Source organism: Symphalangus syndactylus, chromosome 6 (assembly GCF_028878055.3).
Source record: "Symphalangus syndactylus isolate Jambi chromosome 6, NHGRI_mSymSyn1-v2.1_pri, whole genome shotgun sequence".
NCBI classification, from domain to species: domain Eukaryota; kingdom Metazoa; phylum Chordata; class Mammalia; order Primates; family Hylobatidae; genus Symphalangus; species Symphalangus syndactylus.
The window spans coordinates 89,468,552-89,492,952 of NC_072428.2; the positions used below are offsets into that span (position 1 = coordinate 89,468,552).

Below are 24,401 nucleotides of genomic sequence, written 5' to 3' on the forward strand. Positions count from 1 at the left end.
ATGCTGATATAAAGACACATGCACACGTATGTTTATTGCGGCACTATTCACAATAGCAAAGACTTGGAACCAACCCAAATGTCCAACAACGATAGACTGGATTAAGAAAATGTGGCACCATATATACCATGGAATACTATGCAGCCATAAAAAATGATGAGTTCATGTCTTTTGTAGGGACATGGATGAAACTGGAAACCATCATTCTCAGTAAACTATTGCAAGGACAGAAAACCAAACACCGCATGTTCTCACTCATAGGAGGGAATTGAACAATGAGAACAGTTGGACACAGGAAGGGGAACATCACACCCCAGGGACTGCTGTGGGGTGGGGGGAGAGGGGAGGGACAGCATTAGGAGGTATACCTAATGCTGAATGACAAGTTAATGGGTGCAGCACACCAACATGGCACATGGATATACATGTAACAAACCTGCACATTGTGCACATGTACCCTAAAACTTAAAGTATAATAATAAAAAAAAATTATTTTCTCCCTACTTTATATTTTGCTATCTAATTATTTGACATTAAATTATATTTGAAATCCACTTACTTTAAAAGTTTATAGGCAAACATAAAAAATTATTTGGCAAATGGAACTTAAAGTATTACCCAAAGAACCATAGTTGACCCCACCCAAAAAAAAGAGTGAGTAGAATCCACAAGAAGAACTCACCCGTTTCCATATGTCCCCTCCAGGAGCAGCTGGGCATCTGGTTACCTCCAGAGGATGCCAGTTGAATGCCTACCAGTGTAATTCTTGGAAACCTTGCTATAGAAGCAATAAAAATAGAGAGCAAAAGCATAGTAAGGATAAAGAAAGAGCAGTCATTTGAACTCCCTCACCCAGCTTAGTGGACCTTTTAAATGACCACTGGATCTTGTAAATGACCACTAGAAATCATTACAATTAAAACAACAACATAAAAAGCCTTTTCTGTGCTATTAATGTAAAGAAAGGGAAATCCCCCCTTTTCCTGTCACTTTTCTTCAAAGAACAAGGAAATGCTAAGTATGGCCTTCAGGCAGATAGTTTATAAAGCAAGGAGTCAGGTATTTTACTGATTCCCATTTCTAGCTTTCTCCACAGTTTGCTCCAATCTATCTCTCTGGCTACAGTTTCCCTCTCATGTGTAAAAGGGGAACTTGGAGGAGTCGAACTCGATGATCCTTTTATTCTTTATCTCTCTATGACTTAGTGATCATGATCTTATTTAAATGTAGTTCAGTTATGGATCTGACCTTGGCTTTTCCTAAGAACATGGGATTTTAAATTGGCTCTTAAGAAACAACATAGTATACCCACCTTAATTTAAAAAAAACAAGGCTCAAAGAAGATTAGTTGGTTTACATTAAGTAGCTAGAGTTTATGGCAAAATCCACTTCTCCTGGATTCCATTATAGTGCTTTTTGCTATTAAAGGATTTAATGATTAGAAATATTTATTTTTTTCTCTTAGGCAATAATAGTTACAAAAATAGATGTACTCTCTGAATTCCTTTGAGAATGATTTAATGATGTTTAAATTTGTAGATGCAATACGGTATTCCATGCATTTGTGCCAGAGAAGTTGGAAATCACAATCTTGCCTATTGCTACTTATTTAAATAGACTGTATCTTTCTTACAACCCAGAGTTTGTGAAACAGTGATGCTCTGATCACTAAATACCTGATATTTGACCAGATGTGGTGTCTCATGCCTATTATCTCAACACCTTGGGAGGCTGAGGCAAGAGGATCACTTGAGCCCGGGAGTTCCAGACCAGTCTGAACAATATAACCGACCCTGTCTCTATAAAAAAAAAAAAAAGAAAGGAAAAGAAAAAGAAAAAGAAAAAAAAATTAGCTAGGCATAGTGTCTTGTACCTGTAGTTCCAGCTACTTGGGAGGCTGAGGTGGAAGGTTCACTTGAGCTTGGAAGGTCGAGGTTGCAGCAGCTGTGATGGCACCACTGCACTCTAGCCTGGGCAACAGAGCAAGACCCTGTCTTGAAAAAAAAAAGTGAGATGTGAGATTTATTAGTAGAAGTCTTAATGATTTGACATACAGGGGAAGTGAAAATAATAAACTCTACACCTTGCTGCCATCATGCTAATTAAAAAATAAAAGTACAGTTTATTCAAACTGTACATTGAATGGCATAAACAGATCAACTTAAGCAGCACTTAGCCATTGTCATAACTTCTCAAGAGTACCTATATTCTTAACTATCAGAACATCACAGTTGTCAGGCACAACATAGTTCATATTTTGATTTCAACTTATATAAACTCTAGCAGTTTCAGCTGCATTCTAGTACTTGATTTTGAGATTAATATACTCTTGACCTGTTTAAAATTGTTTATTTAACAGATTGATTGCTAAACACTACCTACATGTGACTTGCAGAGTTCTGGTTAGCTCTCAATTATTTATACAAGTGCATATACTTTTATATAACCATTTGCACATCATCACACAGATTGCCAAAGAGAGAAAGTTCTGATAGAAAATTTATGTGAGCTTTATTAGTCACTGGGTCTATAAGTTTGGACAAGTTAACCTCTCTAAATTCAAGTGTCTGCTTCCACAGAATGTTATGGCTTTCCTCCATGAGTTACAATGACTCTTAAAGAAGAAAGCAAAAACATAAGAAATCCACTATATACCGAGTATTATAGAATGTATATTTTCAGTAAATATTAGGTATTTTCAGTAAAATATTAGGTATTATTTTTCAATATTTTGAATATAGGATCATTAAAATTTAGGTAGTGAAATCTACACATCCAACATCATTTGAAAAAAATTATTTTTTATTAAACTATTATTGATGTGGTAGACATTTAGTTGGATACTGGGGATGTAGTGAGGGATCAGCAGTAACTGAGATGGAAATAATATGTCATCAGGAGAGGAGAGCTTGATGTTTAACAACTACAAATACCCTGTTTCAAAAGGGATGTGCAGCTAAATGTGGAGCTCGATCCTTGCTTAAAGAAGGAATTACTAAGAAGGGGAACACTAACATTAAATGAGGATGGAAAAGAACTAATTAGTTTGGTTTTGGAAATGAGTCTGTAAGTTCTATTTGATATCTACATATGTAAAAAATTACAAATGTGCATTTGAAGCCCAAAATGGACACTTCGTCTAGAGATCTAAATCTAGGTGTTATTGGCATGCCGTTATACTATGGCATATAATTCATACTAAAAAAGTAGGATGGAATAGGTGAAGCACTTAGATTAAGAAGGGAAGGGTATTAGGGATAACAGAGTCTAGGGAAGAGTGTTAAAAAAAAAAAAACAGTATTTTCTGCTCATTTGTTAGAAAAAGAACACTTCAGGGGAGAGGATAGAAGAGTAAAAGGAAATCAGAAGTACGCGAAATCACAGCATTCAAGAGAAGTGTTCCAAAGGGAATTATCCACATTGAAAGGTCTTAAGAGGTCAAAAAAGGAGACTACTAAATAGAATCTATTGGATTTAGAAATATGGAGCCATTGGGAATACAGTGAGAGAGGTTTCAGAAGAATGGTGGACTCCTACTCCTGTGGAGTATGTGGAGAAATGAGAATAGGCTATTGGAATGGTTAAGGACAATATTTTCAGGACCTATAGCCAAGGAGTAGGAGAGAGATGGGATATGTAGTTAGAGGTGAAGAAGCTAAATTGGGCTTGTTCTTATTGGTTGTGGTTTAGTATTTGATAGACTTATAATTTCCTAAGCATAGAACTTGAAAAGAGGGTTAACAAACCCTCTTTTTTTTGTTACCTATGTAACAAACCTTCATATCCTGAAGAAATAGGAAAGGAGAAATAATGAAGATATTTAGTAAATATCTACTTATCCTTTTGAATATTATTATATCCTATTTTGGAGCATATAGAATCCACACAACTGACATAAAAGAATGCTGAAAATTGTAACACTTTTACTACATAATTTGAGTGCTGTTGTAATCATCTTGGATATAGAACCCTACAAAGTCAACTCTACAGTATGAACCAAAAAGCACTGATTCCTCAGGAAGTTCTACAATTGAAGTTCTGTGATTAGATTTGTTTGGTATATGTGCATCCAATAACTTGGAAATTTTCCACCAATATTACTACTCAAAGATTCTGAAATCCGAGTAGCAACAAAACATGGCATTTTTAACTCAGCATTTCTCACAATTACTAGGTAAACTATACAGTCTTCCTTTCTTTTGATGTTTTTTTCATGATCTTTGGAAATATGACTCTAGGGTTCAGAATAAGTTCCACAAAGTTCTAAGACCACCTGGGATCCCTAATATTAATGATGAAGTTCTGAGTAATCTGTAGGGAAAACGCATATTTTATTTTCTATACAATGTAGTCCCAAAGTTACACAATCTTAAGAGAATGAAGATGAGTTGATAGGTGCAGCAAACCACCATAGCACATGTATACCTGTGTAACAAACCTTCATGTTCTGCACATGTATCCCAGAACTTAAAGTAAAATAAGAAATGAATGAATAAAATAAATATTCTTTAAAGAGAGAGAGAGAGACAGAGAGAGAGAGAGAGAGAGAGAGAGAGAATGAGCCATTCCAGGCCCACTGTAATTCCCAAGCTTGGGATGCCACTCAAATCCACAGGGTGTTATTTGAAAAATGTGGCAGAAAGGATGAGTAGAGAAGGCTTCATTGAGGAGGTGGTATTGGGAAGAGACTTGAGCGAAAAAGGAAACGAACCACAGAAGGAAATGGAGGCAACAACCATTGAAATGCACTGAAATGAGGGCTTGGTGAGTTCAAGGAGCAACAAATCGTTCAGTGTATATTGAGTCGTGGGGGCAGGGAGAGAAAGGGAGAAAGGAGGGAAAGAGGGGGTCAAAACATGTAGAACCTTGTGAGTCACAGTAAGGGATAAGGGATTTGGGTTTTATTTTGAGTTTTGAGTTTGGTGAGAAATTACTAGAGTTTTTAAAATATAACAATAAAATAGTAGGAGTTAAGTGTTCGATCAGTTTGGCCGTTATGAGGAAGCTAAGTTTTCATAATACCTATACATTTTGGTGTTATATATTTTAAAAATTCACATTTGATGGGTAGGCTCAATCCTTTAAAAGCTTTAAAGAATTTTAAATTTAAAGAATTGTAATTATTTAAATTATACCAGCTTTTCAATAAGCAGAGAAGAACATTAAGAATGGAAATACACTATGTTCAATAAAGTGTTATTTATGGTTAAAAAAAATAACAACTGTATATTGCCAGAAATTCTTAATGCAGTCAGAACAGTTGCGTCACCTTAAAGCTTTTAAAAACTACCTTTGCAGGGCCTGACATGCAGAGATTCTGATTCGTTTTGTTTGGGTTGCAGTTCTGCTATCAGTATTTTTAAGGGTACACCATATGCTTGTAATGTGCAGCCTGAATTGAAAATCATTACCATAGGCTCCACCTATGCATGCACAAATTTAAAAAGTAAAAGGTCTGGAGACACAAAAACCAACCTGATAGGATAACTTGCCTTTGTGGGAGGTAGTAGGATTGAAGTGGTCAAGGGAGACTTTGTAATATTTAAGTGTTTAAACTAGAACTATATTCGTGATACCTCTACAAATAAAGTGTATGGAAATTAAAAATTGAATTTTTTTTTAAAAAAGGAAGGCCAGGTATGGTGGCTCACGCCTGCAATCCTAGCACTTTGGGAGGCCGATGTGGGCAGATCATGAGGTCAAGAGATTGAGACCATCCTGGCCAACATGGTGAAACCTTGACCCTACTAAAAAAAAAAAAAAAAAAAAAAAAATACAAAAATTAGCTGGGTGTGGTGGTGTGCACCTGCAGTCTCAGCTACTTGGGAGGCTGAGGCAGGAGAATCGCTTGAAAGTGGGAGGTAGAGGTTGAAGTGAGCCTAGGTTGTGCCACTGCACTCCAGCCTGGGTGACAGAGCAAGACTCCGTCTCAAAAAAAAAAAAAAAAAAAGAAAAAAAGAAATAAAAAAAGAAAGAAATGAAACAGTGTATCTGTTTGGTTTGTAAAGATATGCTGACAAGATACATGATTTTTTCTCCTTAGGTGGTTGTTTTATCGCATCATTCGTCCTAAATAGCACTTTAATAGTGGAAGGAGCCAATAGCATGATGCTAGTGAAAGTGACCAGAGCATATTTCACGGAACTTGCAGTTCTCTTTCATATCCATTTAACAGAGAAATGGGGTTTTAAAAATCTATCCTGTGTTGATGCAGGAAAATCAGGTTGAGACTTGATTTGGCCATTTGTTGACAAAAAAGCCAAACTCTGTAAAATACTTGAAGAGATTTATTTTGAGCCAAATGTGAGGGCCATGACCCACGGCACAGCCTCAGGAGGTCCTGAGAACATATGCCCAAGGTAGTTAAGTTATAGCCTGATTTTATACATTCTATGGGGATTAAAGTTACAGGCAGATATCAGTCAATACATGCAAGGTCCAGAAAGGCAGGACAACTTGAAGCAGGACCTTCCAGTCATAGGTGGATTCAAACATTTTCTGATTGGTTGAAAAGAATTAAGTTATCTTCTGATTGGTTGAAAGAATTAAGTTATTGTCTAAAGGCCTAGAATGAATAGAAAGGAGTCTCTAGGTTAAGAGGCTGTGGAGACCAATGTTCTTATTATGTAGATGAAGTCTCATAGGTGGCACCCTTAGAGGCAATAGATGGCAAATATTTCCTATATAGACCTTTAAAAAGTGCTAGACTCTCAGCTAAACTCACCAGGATCAGAAAAGGCCTTGAAAAGGGAAGGGGATTCTCTACACAATGTAAATTTCTCCCACAAAAGACAGCTTGTATTTTGTTATTTTCTTTTATTCTTTTATATATGCCAAAAAAATATATTTGGGGGTAAAATAATTTCTTTCACGGCCTGCTCTATACTGAGAGTCAGGTTGGAATTTGTATTCTTATTGCTATAAAGAGTCTGTTTTATCAGTCCTAAGATCTCTGTTTTAATGTTAATGCGGGTGAGTTATGCCTGAATTCCAAAGGGAGGAGGGCCTAATGAGGTATGTCTGACCCCACCCTTCCTATCAGGGCCTGACCTAGTTTTTCAGGTTTACTTTGGAATTCTTTTGGCCAAGAGGGATTTCTGTTGGTTGCAGGGCTTAGAATTCTGTTGCTTGGGGGACTTAGAATTTTGTTTTTGGTTTACACGTTGAATATGTGGACCAATGATCATCTGATCAGTTTACTTTTAACAGTAAAAGCTGATTGTGAAGAAAGATAGAATAAGTTGTTTTCTTTTTTTATCCTTACCAGTGTCTCTTTAACAGTAAGTGACATACCCTTATTTTTTATACAAAGAGCAGATTTTTGATAAAATGGTAGAAGAAAGCTGTAGTCAATTCAAAATAATAATAAGCTGAATTGTATCAGAAAAGCAGCAAGTTCTTATTGAACATACTTCATTGGTAGTGTCAGAGGCATTTGAACCAGAGCAACTTCATCTTAAATAGGAGCTGAGGAAAATGAGACTGAGACCCACTAGGCTTCATTCCCAGACAGTTCAGGCATTCTAAGTTACAGGGTGAGATAAGGAGGTGGGCACAAGATGCAGGTCATAACGACCTTGCTGATAAACAGGCTGCAGTAAGAAGCTGGCCCAAACCCACCCAAACCAAGATGGCCATGAGAGTGACCTCTGCTTGTCCTCACCCCTATACTCCCGCCAGCACCATGACAGTTTAGAAATGCCATGGCAATGTCAGGAAGTTACTCTATATGCTCTAACAAGGGGAGGCATGAATAATCCACCCCTTGTTTAGCATATCATCAAGAAACCACAAAAATGAACAAACAGCAGCCCTCAGGGCTGCTCTGTATATGGAGTAGCCATTGTTTTATTCCTTTACTTTCTGAACAAACTTGCTTTCACTTTGCCCTACGGACTTATTCTGAATTCTTTCTTGTGTGAGATCCAAGAACCCTCTCTTGGGATCTGGATTGGGACCCCTTTCCTGTAACGGTAACAGCCTGACATGGCACAAAATGTGCTTGTGTTTGACTCTTATTCTGATTCTTGTTGTATTTACTGGTTTACTGGTTTCTAAAACTGAGTTTTAGATTCCTCACATGTAAAATGGAGAAAATATAGTGTCTATCTCACGGTTGTGAGGACTATGTGAGATATTGTATGTGCAGTTTTGTAAATTGTAATAATATGCACTAGGAGGATTATGAGCTAAAAAGGATATCAGTTTTGGAGGCTGACAACAAGGTTGAGTTCAGACTTCTCCATTTGCCTGGGCTATTACCCACAGTCAATTTAGTTATTCTGAAACTCAATCTCTTAATCTTTAAAAAATGATTTGTCATAAAGCTATTTTGATTATTTGTTTAAATAAATTGCAGACTATAGTATTTACTCAGCAAACTTCTATTTCCTTCTTCACTGGTAACCTCCAAATGTTATCCCAACAGGACTAAGACAATAATTCCTTGCTTTGCATAAAAAACTCTCATCTCTGTCCTACTGATTTGCTCCAAAGGCATATGCAATCAATGATACCTACAGGGATGTTCAAAAATATTATGTGGATCCAAATGTTTACCATTCTTAATATGATTATGAGAAGGTAACCCGATGACAAAAATTATATATTAATTTTTTTGAAAAAATACAATTTTAGAATAATGAATTTATTTCCATTTTTACTTTTTTTTTTTTTTTTTTTGAGACGGGGTCTGGCTCTGTCACCTAGGCTGGAATGTAGTAGTACAATCTCTGCCCACTGCAACCTCTGCCTCCCAAGCTCAAGCAATTCTCCCACCTCAGCCTCCCAAGTAGCTGGGACTACAGACATGCACTACATCCCTGACTAATTTTTTTGTAGAGAACAATTTTGCCATGTTGTCCAGACTGGTCTCAAACTCCTGGACTCACATGATCTACCCACCTCGGCCTCCCAAAGTGCTGGGATTATAGGCATTAGCCACCATGCCCGGTCTACTCTAATTTTTACTTGCCTTTTTTTTTCTAGAAAAATTCATGGCAATGAATAAAAAAAGAAGAAAATACCAGATTAAATCAGGTTAATTTTTCTTTTACCTTGGTATAATATGTAGACCTTTTGCAAACTCAGTATGAGTACAGCAAAGTATTATTATCCTTCTTGATATCATATTCAGAAGTCAGTGACATTTTTCAAAATATGCTAATTTCTTCACATAATATTTTATAGTTTTTGCAAAGGAGAACTCTTCTGGACATCACCCAGCCATGAAAAACTTTAGTTCTATTTACCTCAATATAGTTTAAAAAGATGTTTGGTGGAATTATTAGCTAAAGGAATAAGATTAAAATTATCCCAGTAAAATACTCTATTAGAAAATAGAATATGTGATTCCAAATAATACATTCTTATTCTCACCAAAATATTGTTCTAGGAGGACCAACGACAACTTTATGCAATGGCAAATACCCTGGAAGATGGTGGCATGACGCCTCAACTGGCTGAGGTAATAAAACGGCTGTGGAGAGATCCGGGAATTCAGGCCTGCTTTGAAAGGGCGTCTGAATATCAGCTCAATGACTCAGCAGCTTAGTAAGTGAATTCACTTTAAGGGGAACTGGAGGTAAAACATTTAAAATTAAGAATTATAATTCTGCATACTTTGCATTTGTAAATTCAAATACGGAAAATAAATGGTGTTACATTTTATTAGAGTAAAATAAAAAGCAATTGAAGAGAAATGAAAATGAACAAGGTGACATAATGAGATTTAAGAAAATATAACCAGGGGAGCATTTTAAATAAGTTTGAAACTGCCTGAGAAGATTCTATGTTGCAAATATCTTCTCTTGATTAAAAAGAGTTAACCATTATGCATAGCCTTTCACACTAACACAGACTGGTGACCTGCACACTGAGGTTTTGGGCTATTCATTTCACCTCTATTCATATTAGTGAAATCATCTCCTAGATTAATTTCATTAATGACACATGCCTTAGCTTATTGGGTTGATGACCATGATGCAAAATTCTAGAAGAAATTAATGAAATGATTTCCAAAATACTTGTATACTAGGAGATTCTTTTGGAGTCTCAAAAAATTCTGTAAATTTCACTGCTTGTATCATCCATTTAGCATTAATTAACCATAAGGAAATTAGGGGCTTGTGACACTATTTATAAGTTCATTATCAAAGTGATTTGAAATTTTCTTTTAGTGCTGGGCACAGTGGCTCACACCTGTAATCCCAGCACTTTGGGAGGCCATGGCAGGCAGACAGCTTGAGGTCAGGAATTTGAGACCAGCCTGGGCTACATGGCAAAGCCAAGTTGCTATAAAAAAAATACACTTAGCCAGGTGTGGTGGCATGTGCCTGTAGTCCCAGCTACTTGGGAAGCTGAGACAGGATTGCTTGAGCCCAGGAGGTCAAGGCTGCAGTAAGCAGAGACCTCACCACTGCACTCCAGCTGGGGCAAAAGAGCAAGACCCTGTCACCAAATTAACCCCAAAAAACAATTCTTTTAGCAAGTGGTTCCTAACATAGCCCCCCACTATATGCCTGCAAGATGTGTGCATATGTAAATACAATCTAATTGTTCATTTTCTATTTCCGTTCATGTATATGTGTGAAAAAAGTGTAAATATAGTTCTTTTGATGAACTCCCCCCACCAACAGGAGCTGCTAGCATCATTTAATTAAACAAAATCAAAACAGTAATGTAAAAGTGAAACAAATGAAAAAGATCGGTTAAGGACAGAACAATGAAGCTTGCATGACACTTCAGATTTTTAATCACTGATGGACAGAATGATTAGGGATAGAAAATAAGCCATATAAACTCTAGAGAAAAAATTTTCTGTAATTATTCATTCATCTTTATTTTAGACCCCAATTTCAAAGGGCACATTGCTTTTGGAGGAAAGTTTTTCCTAGCTCTCTGATGAAGGAGAGAATGAATCTCATTTTGTGATTATATCAACTTGAATAACTTTTCATAAGTGTCTCAACACCTACCACATTTTAATAGTACAAAGGATCTCTGCAGTGGAGTAAAACATTGCTTTCCTATACTATTCATTGGTAAGGATAGTCACAATGAGTAAGAAGCTGAATTGTGGAATATTTCCATAAAATCTTGCTTAGTAAAGCTCTGGGTAGAGAGCCAGAGAGAAAGATAGATTAAAGTGGGCTCTCATTAATATATTTAGTCTTATACAAACCACATAGTTAAAATGGGCAAATAAATGGCATTTTATTATATTTTCTAGTATTTAATTTTAGGTTTTTCCGTTATTTAAATACTTAAAGTATGTTTTACACTGGGACTATCTACTCCATTATAGATTCATAGTAAAATTTTAAATCTGTTCATCAAGTTACAAACAATTAAACAATATCAATTTGCATTCATTTTGTAAATGTTGCCCATATTGTAATAGTTTTCAACTATCCAGATTACTGCAGGTGCAATAGAATAACAACGGGAAAGCTCATTTTCCCTGTGTCTCAGAGAAATTTCATACATAAACAAAAATTAATAAGAATAATAAAGGGGTTTTTTTTTCCTGCTCTTAGGTGTCCTTAAAAGGAAAGCTTGCTGAGAAAGGTAGTTGAATGGTCATTGCTTTCTTCCAGAAATTAAAAGCAGATTTTTTTTTCCAAACACTGAATTACATTGGAAAACTAGATATAAAATGAGATTGGTAATACAATGTGTGTCTATTTCATATACATTATATAGAGCAAGGTCTCCTAACACTTTTTTTCTTTTCTTTTTTTGGTGAAAGTAAGATACTTCTTGTTTTCTCAAATCTAGAGATCCTTCAAGTTAAGGCTAACAAAAGTGAATACAATCAGAATAAGGGAAAGGAATGCCATAGTTGGCAACAGAACCTCATCAGTTCTAGCAAATTGAAAGAAGAGGGGTATGGCAGGGATGATCAGAGGAAACATTTTAGTTGATTGCATGGTTTACTAACTGCAGCCATCTAGTGTGCCTTTAAAATTCCACGTGCTTTAAGAATTACCATGGACTTCACCAGGAAAAATACTAGTTTAAATAATTGGAAAAGAGTTTTGTACTTTTAAATGATTAGATTCATATATGTTAAGGGCCTCTATTTGGTCTAAGCTTTAGATTATAGGCTTGAACTCCCACATTCTATATTTGTTTATTTAAACAAGCACTGTAAATGCAAATGTGTCAGTCTGCTAATGCTTCTGCTTTGCTTGAAATTGTTTATACATGCAAATAAATGTGTCCTTACCAAAGTTTTCATTTAGCTATCATGAAATGAATTTAATCTTTATTTTGGTAGGTATATTTTTGGGTTATTTTTGTTTTCTTTTTACTCTTGCATGAACTAACTGACCAACAATACACCTACCACACATGCAGGCTTAGTTAATAGAAAATTCACAGAGGGATTTGCTTGCCAAAATAGAAAATAAATACACTAGCAAATTCTGCCAGTACTTCTCCAGTCCATTTACATCTTGATGTTTCACTCTTTTTTCAGAAGAAAACTTAAGTTTTTTTACAATAAAACAACGGTGATAAATTTTCATATTATATATGTTATATGTTTCTGAGGTATGATTTTTACTCTTGGCAGAAATCCCTTCGAGACACTTGTCCACCCTTAATTTGTTTCAGCTTAAAAGGAAAAAGATCCTCCAAGAATAAATTACCTATATTAATAATGAATTTTTTTAAATAATAAAATAGTTTTGTTTTTTCGATCTTTGTGCTAGGTGCTAAGGCATAACAGCTTCTCAGCTTAATCACTGAACAAACACTTTTTAACACTGACTAACATTCAGCTGGATTCTACCTCACAAATTCTGTCTCGATGGAAGCACTCGAATCTTATCTTTCTATAAATGTGGTTCAGTGTAATGGTGAAATGTGTCATAAAAGCATCACCATGCTATTACTATTTGTATCTAAAATTTTTACAGAAATAGTGATATTGCTAAGCCACTAAAAGCTTAGTATCAAAAGTCCAGGCCAGTGGTTTTCAAATTATTTTTAAAGCAACAAAACCCTTTTTTTTTTTTTTTTTTTAAGTATAAAGACATTATCTGGTTTCAAGAGTTAGGAAGCTGAGAGCAGGAAGCTGAGAGCAGGTTTTTTTTCCTCTAATTTAACAGACTGTTATAGCATACACAGTTTAATTAGACTTATTCCTGTTCATCACCACACCTAGATCCTGTGAGGAGAAAAAAAACACCATATTCAGCCTGATAGTACTAGGAATTTTTAATACAGCTTCCTGGAAGGGGTAAAGACACAGTAATGCATTGATGGAAGAGGAGGTGGGAGTGGGGACAGTGGGTATGTTCACCCTTCTGTCCCCAGGAGAGCCAGGTCAGGGTGGGTTTGCAAATTCATGAGTCACTTCCAGCATAGACCAGGAAGAGAGACAAATGGTACTTCTTTTATTGCACTAACTAGATATTGCAATGGCATTTAATGGAAATGGCTGAGTCCTGATGAGGCAAATCCATGCAAAAATAACAAACAACCTTCAAAGTAGTACATTCAAACCAATCACTCTCATAAAACCGAAAATGCCTAAATTCAAATTGCAGAATTTCGAGGATCATCTAGCCACTACCACTATAAGGCAGATTTTAGTTTTGTAATGATCCAGGCACTATAAAGAGAAATTTTATTTCATACTCCTATCCATATACAAGCAAACTTCTCACAGAAACCACATAAAATACACGTTAAGGCAGTGTTGATTTAGGTGCCTTTAGAAGAGGACGCTGGGGGTCAGCTGTGTGCCACATTCAGCACTCTGCGTTCTGCAACATTCCAGCTACCAAACTTGTAATTCTGATGAGCAGAGCTTGGAAAGCACCAGTCTAGAATTTATCATTTTTAATAGATCCTACACTAAAAATTCATTTGTACTGAATCCTGGTTTCTTCAAATGCAAAGTTAAAAAATATATATATTCTCACACACATATATGTATGTATGTGTGTATATATACATATATATGTATTATATGTATACATGTACGTATTTATGTATTATATATACACATATATAATTTTGTTTTGTCTTTATTAGCTACCTTAATGATTTAGATAGAATAACAGCATCTGAGTATGTGCCAAATGAACAAGATGTTCTCCATTCTCGAGTGAAAACAACTGGAATCATTGAAACTCAATTCTCCTTTAAAGACTTGCACTTCAGGTATGACCAAATATCTTTTCTAACTGTGGACAGAAGTATGCATCAGGCTTAATATTTCCTCATGGATAAAAGCTCTAGCCCATGTTCAGGTTCAATAATCCTTGGATGTACTCACTAGCTCTAGTTTACCTTCAGTACCACTGTCCTTTACTGTCCTCCTATAGCCTCTCACCCCAGCCTCTCATACTGAGCCTCACCCCTCCTTCCAGGCTAAAGTGCTTCTGGCTTGAGCAGGTGGGGACTAGATTTTACTTTCCTCATGCTTAAAACTGGCACTGTAATTTGGGGAAAAAAATGTATTTAAATAATATACAAGAAATGGGTGCCAGGAATCCTATTTCCTTTGCTTTTCTATTTTCCTATTTGCTTGAAATATTCCTACAACATGTTTCCTTAATTTTAAAAAATGCAAATTACCAAGATGAGAATTATTTGAATATGATACTATTTACTGCAATAACAAGACATATTTTATAGCCGTGTTTTGAGTATGAAAATGAATCATTATTTTCATTGCTGTTACCTTATCGAGAGCTTTCTAGAAATTCTACTGCAAAATCACTCATTTACTATACCAAGAAGTGGAAACCCATACTATAATGTTAGAAAATATCCCTTAATATTCAAATACCTTTTTGTATGGATTGTGGACAATATGGAATATTAAACATTAATAGCAGGTTCTAGCTGCATTGTTTAGTAATGACAAAAATCAGTAAAAATATAACTAATAAGATTACTCATGCATCAAACAATGAGAATAATCTTAAAGAGTAAAAAACTGGAGATAGAGTAGCATGAATTGTTCATATCCATTTGTGAGGAAAAAGTAAGAAAATGGTAATTAATCAACATCATAAATTTATTTTAGTAAGATAAAAGCTTCAAATATTTTAAAGTATGTGTTAGATATAATATCTAAGTAGAATACCTATTATGCAGGTATATTTTCAACTAATATGGAAAAAACTCTTTAAAATTCATATCTAAATTTTAGGCCCACAAATAGTTAATTTTCTGAAAGATGAGCCAAAGATTAAACCAGGGTAAAGGGCCTGTACAGATTGGGATCAACATCCTCTCTTGGCAAATGTAGGAAAAGTTTGTCGTCAGTCCTGGCTTCACTATTGTATAGTTCCTTTTGGCAACTACTTTCTTCAGACTCCTCACCTTTGATCGAGTTTCTGGGTTTTCCTTTGAGGCCCTGAGTCCAGTTTTTTCTCCCCCTCTGCCCCTCCCACCCCAGTGAAAGCATTTTTGACAGTGTCCCTTTTCTGTCTTACTCTCCTTTCTTTTCTCCATATGTCTCACTGAAACAGATTAGAACTGAGTTTGGGCCTTGAGGCTGCCCAGACCAAAGTTCCAATTCCAGGTTATCTAATAATTAGCAGTAGGAGTTAAGAAACAGTTAACCTTTTCTTTACTTGCTTGCCTAATGAGTTTGTTGTAAAGATTAGATGAAGTAAAATCCTAGTGGAGACTTATAACTTGATGTAGCTTACCTTTCATAAGCCAGTAGAACTCTCTGTGTCCTAGATTGTCTGGATCATAAACGGGTTTGGACAAATAATGTTACCTGTTGAATACCTAAAAGCTCATGACCCAAGTCACTCCCTACAACACCAACCAATTTGGTATTGTCTCAAAAATGATCACTTTCAAAAATTACCTTGTTTATGTATCTGTTCTTTAACATTTCAAGCCTTTGCACTTGCTAGTCTCTTTGCCTAAAGTGCTCTGCCCCTAAATCTGCAAGAAACATCTCCTTGTTATCATTAAGTTCCAAAATCAAATGCATATCCTCATGGAGGGGTAACCATCTTATCTATGTACCATCCATGCTTATCCCTCTCACTATATACCCTGCAGCATGCTGATGACTGTTTAACAGCAGGGTTTCTGGGGCAGTAAGGCAATGGAGGGCTGGCTGATTGTAGCTCTTGATTTTTCTGGTGCAAATAACCCCACCATGGCCAATTTCACTCAACCAAGGTGATGTCACTAAATGCAGAGTTGAGGAGAAATGCAAATAAACAGCTCTCACTAGCTAAGCCAAGGTGAGATATAGCCATTGCAATATTGATACATCACACTGCTTTCCTTTTTAAAAAAATTATCAATATATGAGATTGCCTTGCTTCTTTATTAGTTTTCTCTTTTTGTTTCTGTTTCTATCTCATATGCCCCTGAGCTCCTGGAGGCTAGGGGCCATGTCTATTTATAGCTCTACTTCCAGTGCTTATCATAGTGGCTAGCACAGAGTAAGAATGCAGGTAATTTTTGCTGAATGAGTAAATGCACTATGCCAAACACTCTACATACACAATCTTTATACTTGCACAGTAGCATCATGAGCTGAGTATTGCTATCCATACTCAGGATAAGCAATCTTGGTTATCCTGAGGCTAACTGGATAGCTTCAAAAACTGTAGGCTATACTGAGATAACAAGATTTCCCCCAAGGTCTTTCACAGCAGTGCTAGAGATGGAATTAAAACGTGTATCTTTCTGTCTACAAAGACTACACTCCTTACACTGTATGGCACTAATGAGTTGTCCCGGGAGGCGGAGCTTGCAGTGAGCCAAGATCACGCCACTGCACTCTAGCCTGGGTGACAGAGCAAGACTCTGTCTCAAAAAAAGAAAAAAAAAAGAACATTCTCTTTACTGTGCAACTACCACCTCTTCACTGTATACTAAAACAGGTTTCAAGCTTGTTTTCTTAAGAGCCTTTGCTTTTCCTCTGACTCAAGACAATGTTATTAAAGGCATTTTCAATGAGGAAGAGGATGGAAGATACAGTACCTCCTTACTCCAATGCAAGGAATTTTTCTAAAAACAAGTCTTTATTTAAACAATAAAATTTGGAAATATTTAAATTTTGTTACAAAATATTTTAAGATATTTTTTTCTTGAGGAGCTATTTAAAATTATTTAAATACAGTTTTAAGTTTAGTTAGAGAAATTAAGATATATTAATCCTTTAATAAATTCTCACCATTAAATAACTTTTCTTTCAAGTGCTAAATAGGATAGTCCAAAAGTGCACAGGGTTTTGGAGTGTACAATTCTGTAGTATTTCAAAATAGGAAGTATAAAAATAGTGTACCTTCCAACTTTATTTCAGCAAGTGCCCAGGTATTGGGCATTGATTTGTATTCACATAGCATAAGACGTCTTATGACTATTTAAAGCCAAAGGCTCAATTTACATATTAAATTAGATAACTCTAAAATTTTACATAGGAACAGCAAAATGAAAAATTATCTCCGCCAATGTACTGTATCATAATTGTGTATCATTTAATTCAATGGAAATTACTGTAGAGTTCTTATCAAACCAGAACTGCAACTGTCAAGCTGATAAAATAAATTATCTTTATAGACATTAATGTACTATGTAAGTGTAAAATGCAGAGCAAATGTGAGCCCTCCTATTGTTACAGAATAACTCCTCAGAACAAATAACTTAGACATGTATTTACAGGGATTTAGCAAACAATTATAGAGAAGAAACTTTCTCCCTAATTTTTCCATGACGGAAAAACAGAATTGAAAGGACTTAAAACTATATGGGAGCTAAGGAAAAAAGGTTAACAATTATTACAACACAGAGCTTTAGATTTCATAAATTACCATAACTGTTTATAAGAATGTTTGAGCAGATCTATGATATAAAAGAAACTACAGTTTTCCTGAGATATGACGTTGAATTGTGTATATCGTGGTCATTTGTGTGGCATATGCATCATCTCAGATAGGAGTGAATCTGGCTGTCCACCCAACAGCTACATTTCAATTTGGCTTTGCTAGTCTTTATAAGGTCTCATAGAGCAATAACTCATGTATACTATATATTTGTTTCAGGCATGTTTATGATTAGTATTACCAAAATAATAAGTTATAAAATATGATGTCTAATTGATTCTAGTGACAGAATTTATTGTAGTGGCTTTCTGAGTTACATTATTAAATAATCAGAGAATTATCTAGTGGGCATTTGAAGTTTCAAATGCACACACACACATTTAGAAGAAAGTATATAATGGTATTAATGATTCTGATGATTTGGAGACCTTGGCTCCCTTACAGTTATACGTGCTTTTGATTCTGTTTTTTAATTGTGAGGATTTAAGAGACTTAGTAAGACGTCTATGCACATCCTTCCTGTCTGCAAGTATCTACCCTTCTCTGTTTTCAGGACCAGAAACGAGGGAAAGATTGGTTAGACCATTTGCTATGGGTGTATAGTGAAGACACAGATCCACCTGGTCTCATATGTAACCATGATGAGAAATTATAACAACTGTGATAGAGACTAACATCTTGAATAAATCCCATTCAATAGAATACGCTAAAATAAATTCCTACTCAGATTGGTTTTATTTTTATGTAATCATATACATAGCAGAGAATGTCAGAAAGTGATTTTTCAAAGTAAATGCTTATAGGATAAGCAAAGACATCTAACAAATAAATTAGCTGCAGTAGCATTGTTGATTTTTAGCTACTCTAGATTATATAATAATTTTACAAGAATTATAAGCGGTAGATTATATTATAATAATCTATTCTGATATGAAATGTGAATAATCTCATGTGATCCAATATTTAGCCAACTGTTTAACATAAAGCATAAAGCTCAAAGCTTTGCCGACTGCTTACTAGAACTATAAAACTCAACTGTTGAGTCAACTGTTTAATATAAAGCCATAAAACTCTGCTAGTTTGCCCTGTATTAATGCCTTGGGTAATTTAACAAATCATCAGTGTTCAACTGTCACTTAAAAGCCTGGCCTGTCAATTTTTAGCTACATCATAAATTTTAGTTATTTAAATTTTTCAACTTTAAGAATTCCATCAAATGTCAGACTTAATAACAAAATACATATTATCCCTCCTTAAAAAAAAAACAAATAAATAAGACCAAAAAACCCCACACAAAATCCCAAATGAGGACTGTAAGTTCCATGTAACGTCATGGCAGATTTATTATTTTATTCAGGGGGTTAAGAGTATTCAAGCATGTCCATTTCTCTCATTAATAATCTATTATATTTGACTAATCCAAAACTCCGGGCAGCAAATATACATGTTTTCTCTGATTTTAATTTTGTCTCTCACAGAATGGTCACAATAAAGCCTTTTGTTTTGTTTTGATTTTTATGCATAAGGGAGACTATTTCTTCAGCCAAAAATATAAGCAATTACTTCACTTTGGGGATCTCCAAATTGTTTTCATAGGTAGTAATACTTCACAATTCCGTAAAATAAGGACTAAATTAAAATTTGGGGAAAAGCTAAAACTGAAAAGTATGAAAAATAAATGACTACAATATTAGCAAAACAAAATGTAACTAGTCTTAGAGCTAACATAGTGTCCAAGAGAATCAATACAAAAACAAAACTCTGGCTATTGGTCTGATTTGCTGATGGGCATTTCAGTTTAATAATAGCAGTTGGCATTAGAGAAGGGTTCAATGCTCCCTGGATGTATGTCTTCTACGTCAATCTGCACACACAAAAATATTGTTTATCAAATGAGTCATAAAATAAGACGATTGTAAGCATTCAACCTAAGATAGACTTTCCGAATCCATTTTATCTATATGAACAAAATGCTAAGACTGAGCAATCTTTGTCCTCTCTTCCTTGGGAGAAAGCTAAGCCACTTAACACATGTTTATTAGAAGCTGCATGATATGCTGAAAGAGCACTGGGCTAAAGGGCATAGTACATGAGTTCTATCCTTTACTAAGTGTGAGTTTAGGAACAAACCACCTTAGCCTCTCAAAGGCCAGTTTCTTCACTTTGGTAAAGAAATGGGTAAATACTATTTTCCCTTCAAAGAATTGTTATGAGGAACATAAGGCCATGGATTAGAATTTATTTTTCAGGGAGAGCACACAATTCCAATATGACTTTTATTCAACTGTAAGGTATTATTACTGCAATTGTTACTTATCACAGTTGTACATACTTATCAGAAGAGGAGAATAGCTACCTCTTACACCTGTTAACACATCATTAGTAGGCTGCAAAGAAGCTGACTCGTCAGAGAAAATGAAGACATAGCCAATGAGTTTGCTGTTACTCTGATTTTCATCTCAGAGATGCTTCAGATGTTTCAGATTTGGGGAAAAGCCATTTGAGAACATTATGTTGTAGAAAATAAAATATGTAGGAAGTATATGAGGTTCCCTTCTTTTCCTCCTCCTGGGTAGTTTATGTCCCCCATAGAACCCACAAATTAGAGTTCCTATATCTTAATTCCTACGGTTATTTTTATCATTAACCCCACACACACCAAAAAACAAAACTATTAGCGTAAGAGAAATAAGATGAATTTTCTCTGAGGTAAAATATTTGGTCACTCTGCAGGAAATCTGAGCGATTACAAAGTCACCTTAAAGAGAGGAGTTTCTCAGACTTTTAAGATGTGAATAGAATCTAACAATATATAACCTAATTGAAAATGTGACTAAAAGAGTACAAATATCAATCGGAATGAAAGAAAATGGCATAATTGGGCATAAAAGCAGGGAAAAGGAGACTACAAACAAAGGTTGACAAGACTAATGCAAGTTCTGCTTAGTGGAGAAAACTTACCTGAGGCACCCTAGAATTCGATTCCTACGGCCCTGCCATCACTGCTGTGGAAATGGCACATTGGGCTCCCTTAGCACAAACATTCCATTACTCTTTGTCCTGGCTCCATGACTGGTTTGTCATTAAGCAATGGAAAGGGTTTTGTTTTTTTTTCCCCCTAGTGGGGATTAGAGTGAAAGAGATTAGGACTATGGAGATCCTTATGAGTTATAAACCCCGTGGGTGGGGTTAAAAAGCGTGGCTTCAGTTTGAAAAGCACACCGGGAGTTTAAACCTAGTAATGTAGACTCTACCCTCAGGTCCCCAAAATCCAAAAGGCAATCATCATTGTTCAATCACAGTGTCACATTCCTTTGCCAAAAAGTGATCCACAATATATTCATATATGACCAAATGGAGCATATATGTACTACATCTGAAACGCATTAGGTGATTATCTTCGTTAAAAGAAAAGAACGAAACCTCCCAGAAGAAGGGAGTTTAAATTTTTTGCCCAGTGACCTGTTTGACAACATAGAACTACTGCCTGGCCTGAGAGAAGGATAGACTCCACAGTGAAGATAATTTCTGTCCACTAGTGAGGGTTTGAGAGCCAACTGCAGGCACTAGTACTAGTTGTGCACCTCTGTTCTAAGTAAATAGACTTAGCAAGTTAACAACTTTCTCAGCATACCTATCATAGCCACAGAACCTCTTGAACCTATCATGGTGCCACGTACATAGCAGCCTCAACAAATATCAGTTGAAATAATAATTCTTAGGCAATTTGCTTAAGGGCCCCTCTGAAAAAATAAGAATTGTAAACGTACCTACCTTGTAAGTTCCTGAAGAGGTTTAAATGAGTTTATTGCTGTAAGGTGCTTATATGCCCGACAAATAGTAAACTCTTATTAGGTGTGTTAAATTAAGATTAATCCATTACAACTGGTGATGTGGAACGTGAAAGTCATGATCTCAAGTATTTCTATTTCCACCACATTTTATAGTTTCAATGTAATGTATACTTTAAAAGTAATTTCAACAAAGAAATAAATAAAACTCCAGTTTATGAAGTCTGAAAAACACTAAGGTTGTTTTTACGGACTAACAAAACAGTTGATGAACAATTTAAATGTCTGAATGCATATTTATCATCCTTGTTTCTGTAAGAATGTTGTTTAATTTTTAAAAATTAAATGTATTGGTTAATTTTCACATAATATAACCGTAAACTCAAACTTTGGTCCCCTTCTTCCATTTATTTTGCAAGCCTGAAACTGCAATTTGATAATTAGTAGCACATATAATATTCTTTATAAACACCAAATTTAAATTTCCACACTATTAACTATTGAACTCTTAACCATTATCTTCAATATTGTGAGCATCTTCTCCTTTAGTCTACTGCTTAACGGAGTGATTTTGCATTAGTACATTATTTGGGGAATATTAGTTCTATATATCTTTACTTGGTTCATATGTGAAATATGAAGTATAATATATTGTACTTTTGATTATTTTCAATAAGCAGATCGGTAGACATTTATTACTCCAAGTATAACTATTACCCTTGAAGTCTGTACAACTTGGATGCTTTTTGGTACTTAATACCTTGCTTTTAAACTATTATGATAGCCCCATAATTTATTTCTTTGCTTCTAATCTCTTCCTCATTAAGTCCAGCTTCTGGACTCAGATCAAAGTGATCTAACACAACAACAAACAAACAAAAATGTCAATTCCCTATCTAAAAATCACCCACAGTCCTCTGTAGTCTGCAATGTGAAATCTACATTTCTCATGTAACATGAAAGGACCAGTAAATCCACTGCTGGCTGATCACGTGAGGCTCACTCCTGGAGTCCTTTGCTCTTGCTGTTTCCTCTGTTACCTTTGCCTATAACATTGTTTGCTCCAGATATCCATTTGGCTCAACCCCTCATCTCCATAGGTTTTTACACTTCCGTTATCTTCTACAGCTCTGATCACTCCACTTCAAATGACAACCCACCCCCTACACTTCCTATATGGATATCTGAAGTCTATTTTCATATGGATATTTCCTATTAAGTCTATTGTCAGATATCCATATAGGATATCTGAATCCATATCAGATATCCTATAGGATATCTAAAGTCTATTTTGAAACACACACACCAATCACTACCACCACCACCAGTTTAAAAGCTTCTTTTTATTTATTTATTTATTTATTTTTATTATTATTATATTTAAGTTTTAGGGTACATGTGCCCAATGTGCAGGTTTGTTACATATGTATCCATGTGCCATGTTGGTGTACTGCACCCATTAACTCGTCATTTAGCATTAGGTATATCTCCTAATGCTGTCCCTCCCCCCTCCCCCCACCCCACAACAGTCACCGGAGTGTGATGTTCCCCTTCCTGTGTCCGTGTGTTCTCATTGTTCAATTCCCACCTATGAGTGAGAACATGCGGTGTTTGGTTTTTTGTCCTTGTGATAGTTTACTGAGAATGATGGTTTCCAGTTTCATCCCTGTCCCTACAAAGGACATGAGCTCATCATTTTTTTTTTTTTTTTTTTGAGACGGAGTCTCGCTGTCGCCCAGGCTGGAGTGCAGTGGCGCGATCTCGGCTCATTGCAGGCTCTGCCCCCCAGGGTTCACGCCATTCTCCCGCCGCAGCCTCCCGAGTAGCTGGGAGTACAGGCGCCCGCCACCTCGCCCGGCTAATTTTTTTTTTTGTATTTTTAGTAGAGACGGGGTTTCACCGTGTTAGCCAGGATGGTCTCGATCTTCTCACCTTGTGATCTGCCCGCCTTGGCCTCCCAAAGTGCTGGGATTACAGGCGTGAGCCACCGCGCCTGGCCAAGCTCATCATTTTTTATGGCTGCATAGTATTCCATGGTGTATATGTGCCACATTTTCTTAATCCAGTCTATGGTTGTTGGACATTTGGGTTGGTTCCAAGTCTTTGCTATTGTGAATAGTGCCGCAATAAACATACGTGTGCATGTGTCTTTATAGCAGCATGATTTATAGTCCTTTGGGTGTATAGCCAGTAATGGGATGGCTGGGTCAAATGGTATTTCTAGTTCTAGATCCCTGAGGAATCTCCACACTGACTTCCACAATGGTTGAACCAGTTTACAGTCCCACCTAAAAGTGTTCCTATTTCTCCACATCCTCTCCAGCACCTGTTGTTTCCTGACTTTTTAATGATGGCCATTCTAACTGGTGTGAGATGGTATCTCATTGTGGTTTTGATTTGCATTTCTCTGATGGCCAGTGATGATGAGCATTTTTTCATGTGTTTTTTGGCTGCGTAGATCAATGGAACAGAACAGAGCCCTCAGAAATAATGCCGCATATCTACAACTATCTGATCTTTGACAAACCTGACAAAAACAAGCAATGGGAAAAGGATTCCCTATTTAATAAATGGTGCTGGGAAAACTGGCTAGCCATATGGAGAAAGCTGAAACTGGATCCCTTCCTTACACTTTATATAAAAATTAATTCAAGATGGATTAAAGACTTAAATGTTAGACCTAAAACTGTAAAAATCCTAGAAGAAAACCTAGGCAATACCATTCAGGACATAGGCATGGGAAAAGACTTCATGTCTAAAACACCAAAAGCAATGGCAACAAAATCCA

General features: G+C 35.9%; 1 protein-coding gene across 1 annotated transcript in view; it reads left to right on the plus strand.

Annotated features, from left to right (window-relative positions):
* The window catches only part of GNAT3 (G protein subunit alpha transducin 3), a 54,110-nt gene that overhangs the window by 24,037 nt on the left and 5,672 nt on the right, over positions 1-24,401 (plus strand). Inside the window, exons 4-5 of the mRNA XM_055281409.1 lie at positions 9,395-9,552; positions 14,047-14,175. Coding sequence (XP_055137384.1) covers positions 9,395-9,552; positions 14,047-14,175 — 287 coding nt within the window. The remainder of the gene's footprint in view (positions 1-9,394; positions 9,553-14,046; positions 14,176-24,401) is intronic.